At 39.6% G+C, this 3,014-nt stretch overlaps 1 protein-coding gene across 14 annotated transcripts in view; it reads left to right on the forward strand.

The window, feature by feature from the left end:
- SEC31A (SEC31 homolog A, COPII coat complex component) overlaps positions 1-3,014 on the forward strand; it is a 94,046-nt gene that overhangs the window by 63,624 nt on the left and 27,408 nt on the right. For all 14 annotated transcript variants that reach the window (XM_014544514.1, XM_014544521.1, XM_014544551.1 and 11 more), the window contains one exon: positions 700-873. In XM_014544514.1, the coding sequence (XP_014400000.1) occupies positions 700-873 (174 nt within the window). The remainder of the gene's footprint in view (positions 1-699; positions 874-3,014) is intronic.

Consider the following 3,014-nt stretch of genomic DNA (forward strand, 5'->3'; position numbering starts at 1 on the left):
AGGCCTTGGCTGCTGAAAGCAGGTATCTGGTTTGTTTGGGTTCTATAATCGAAACACTGTTTCAACTCCAGCTCTGAGATCCCGGCTGGCTGAAAGCAGGTTTCTGGGGTTTTGTTTAGCTTCTATATTTGTAACAATGTTTCAAACTGCAAGCTCAGAGGCCGGCAGCGGCAGGCGGGGAACGTTGGCTTCCTCTGTCACTGAAGCAAGCAAGCCTCATGTTCGCTTCAAGCTGCCTGGCTGCCGGCCGCCATCTTGGCTGGTAGTTAATATGCATATCGCCCTGATTAGCCAATGGGAAGGGTAGCGGAGGTACGGCTAATTACCATGTTTCTCTTTTATTAGATAGGATAATGTGAAGTGTTCACTCATAGTTTCTCTTATACCTGCTGGAATCCAAGTTTTTGCCTTTGGACATCTGCCTCTCAGTTTCACTTTGGATATTTGCCTATCTTAGCTTATAAGTATCTGGCAATTTAAGGAAGTTTAGGAGAAGGTGGTAAGAGACCTTCTTCCTCCTTACTTTTTCAGTTACCTAAATGGTGGTCAGCTATTCCAGACCTTTTTAAGAGAGATGATGATAGGTACTGTACTTTTAGTAGGTTTTGGAAATCTTAGTAACTCTTTTCCTGTTTCTTCTCATACACATCTTGGAATCTTTGTCTTTCTCCTTGACTCTCCTTTCTTCTTCTCATTTAGGATCTGATTGAGAAAGTTGTCATCCTACGGAAAGCTGTACAACTCACACAAGCCATGGACACTAATACTGTAGGAGTTCTTTTGGCTGAGAAGATGAGTCAATATGCCAATTTGTTGGCAGCCCAGGGCAGTATTGCCGCAGCCTTGGCATTTCTTCCTGAAAGCACCAACCAGGTAATTCATTTTTCTCCTTCTAATGTGTGAGTATGATGAGTCCCATAGAATAACGCTCAGTATTAAACATAAACATACTAGTAGGTGGAATGTTTGGAAGGGTTGAATTTTTGTCATATGACTGTAGGTGAATGTTATGTCTGACAGTTTTGTTTCTTTTTAAATATATTTTTATTGATTTCAGAGAGGAAGGGAGAGGGAGAGAGAGAGAGAAACATCAATGATGAGAGAGAACCATTGATCAGCTGCCTCCTGCACGCCCCACACTGGGGATCGAGCCCACAACCCTGGCTCTTGATTGGAATTGAACCTGGGACTCTTCAGTTCACAGGTCAACACTCTATCCACCGAGCCAAACCAGCTAGGACTGTCAGTTTTTCAAGGATCACTTTAGATGTACCCAAGCTGTGTCAGAGAGATAGGATGCTCTTGTAGTATGATAGAACCCTTTGTATGGAGGGGCATAGTATTTGAGGAAAATAAATGGGAAAAGGACCAACTTTTTGTTTCTTAAGCCAGATGCTAATTCTGTCCACAAGTTTCTTTGTAGGAATTTTCCATGTTGAAAAGCTATAAATGTTAATACTTTATCAGACTAGTGGGCTGTAACTTAAAAATCCCCACAAGGTCCATCCCAGATATTAGTGATGAAGTTCATTCGATATGCCATTTCAGTCTGATACCATGTGTGAGCAAGTATGTTTTTAAGTATTCAAGGCAGGAGAACTACATTACATTCCTAATTTAATTTCCTTATTTGGTGTGCAATAACACTCAGGCTTTTCATTGTATTGGTTTAATTCAATTCAATAAGTAACTGAGTATACAGTGATGAGCAAGAGTGCCAAGATCCTTTTCCTGGGGGAGTTTCCAAACTCAAAATGACTGTGGACAAATGAACATGAAATTCCAAAAGTGCAGAGTGCTGTGGTAGAGGTAGTGCTGTGGGAGCACAGAAGAGGGAAACCTAAAACCCATGATGGGGCATGGGTGGGAGTAAGGGTAGGGTTTGAGGAAAGTATTTTGTTTTTTATAAACATTTAGAAAAATATATTTTTATTATTTCAGAGAAGAAGGGAGAGGAAGAGAGATATAGAAACATCAATGATAAGAAAGAATCATTGATTGGCTGCCTCCTGCATGCCCCCTACTGGGGATCGAACCTGCAACCCAGACATGTGCCCTGAGCAGGAATCGAACCGTGACCTCTTGTTTCATAGGTTGTTGTTTAACCATAGAGCTACACCAGCTGGGCTGAGGAAAGTTTTTATAACTACACTGTGTGTCTGCAGCTTATTTTTGAGCTTTGCAGATATTTTTTCTCTATACTGTATTTTTTTTTCTGTGTATGAATGAGTCTATGGTTTTTAATTTAATTTTTTAAATCTTTTCTTGTTGAAAGTATAACATATGTCCTCTCCCCCGCCCCATTGACCCCTTCTAGCCCACCTCAGGCCTTCACCACCCTAATGTCTGTGTCCATGGGTTATGCATATATGCATACAAGTTCTTTGGTTTATCTCTTCCCACCCTCCCCCACCTTTTTATTGTAAACTTTATTCTGTTTTTATGGATTTTTTTAGTTAAAATTGTTTTTAGTATTTTGTCTGTGTTAGGGAATTACCAATAAATTTCATTGAGTAAAAACACATCTGTGTTCCAGGACTGTGGTGGTATGATTCTGCAGTTGGTTTTATATACACTTACATGTAGGAGACAGCTCATATTTTTCTAAATTATTAATAAGTATATTAGGTAGAATAGAAACTTAATCTTTATGATGACTTTTAATATATTTATATATATACATATATATACATATATATGTGTGTGTGTGTGTGTGTATATATATATATATATATTTATTGATTTCAGAGAGGAAGTGAGAGGGAGAGAGAGAGAGAAACTATCAGTGATGAGAGAGAATCATTGATCGGCTGCCTCCTGCACACCCTGTACTGGGGATTGAGCCCGCAACCTAGGCATTTGCCCCTGACCGGAATTGAACCGGGGACCCTTCAGTCTGCTGCCTGATGCTCTAACCACTGAGCAAAACCAGCTAGGGTTTTGATAACTTTGACTTAATAGTTTTATATGACTTTTTACTTAATATGGTCTCATTTTTTAAAAATTATTTAGAG

This window comes from Myotis brandtii, unplaced genomic scaffold, assembly GCF_000412655.1.
Source record: "Myotis brandtii unplaced genomic scaffold, ASM41265v1 scaffold111, whole genome shotgun sequence".
NCBI classification, from domain to species: domain Eukaryota; kingdom Metazoa; phylum Chordata; class Mammalia; order Chiroptera; family Vespertilionidae; genus Myotis; species Myotis brandtii.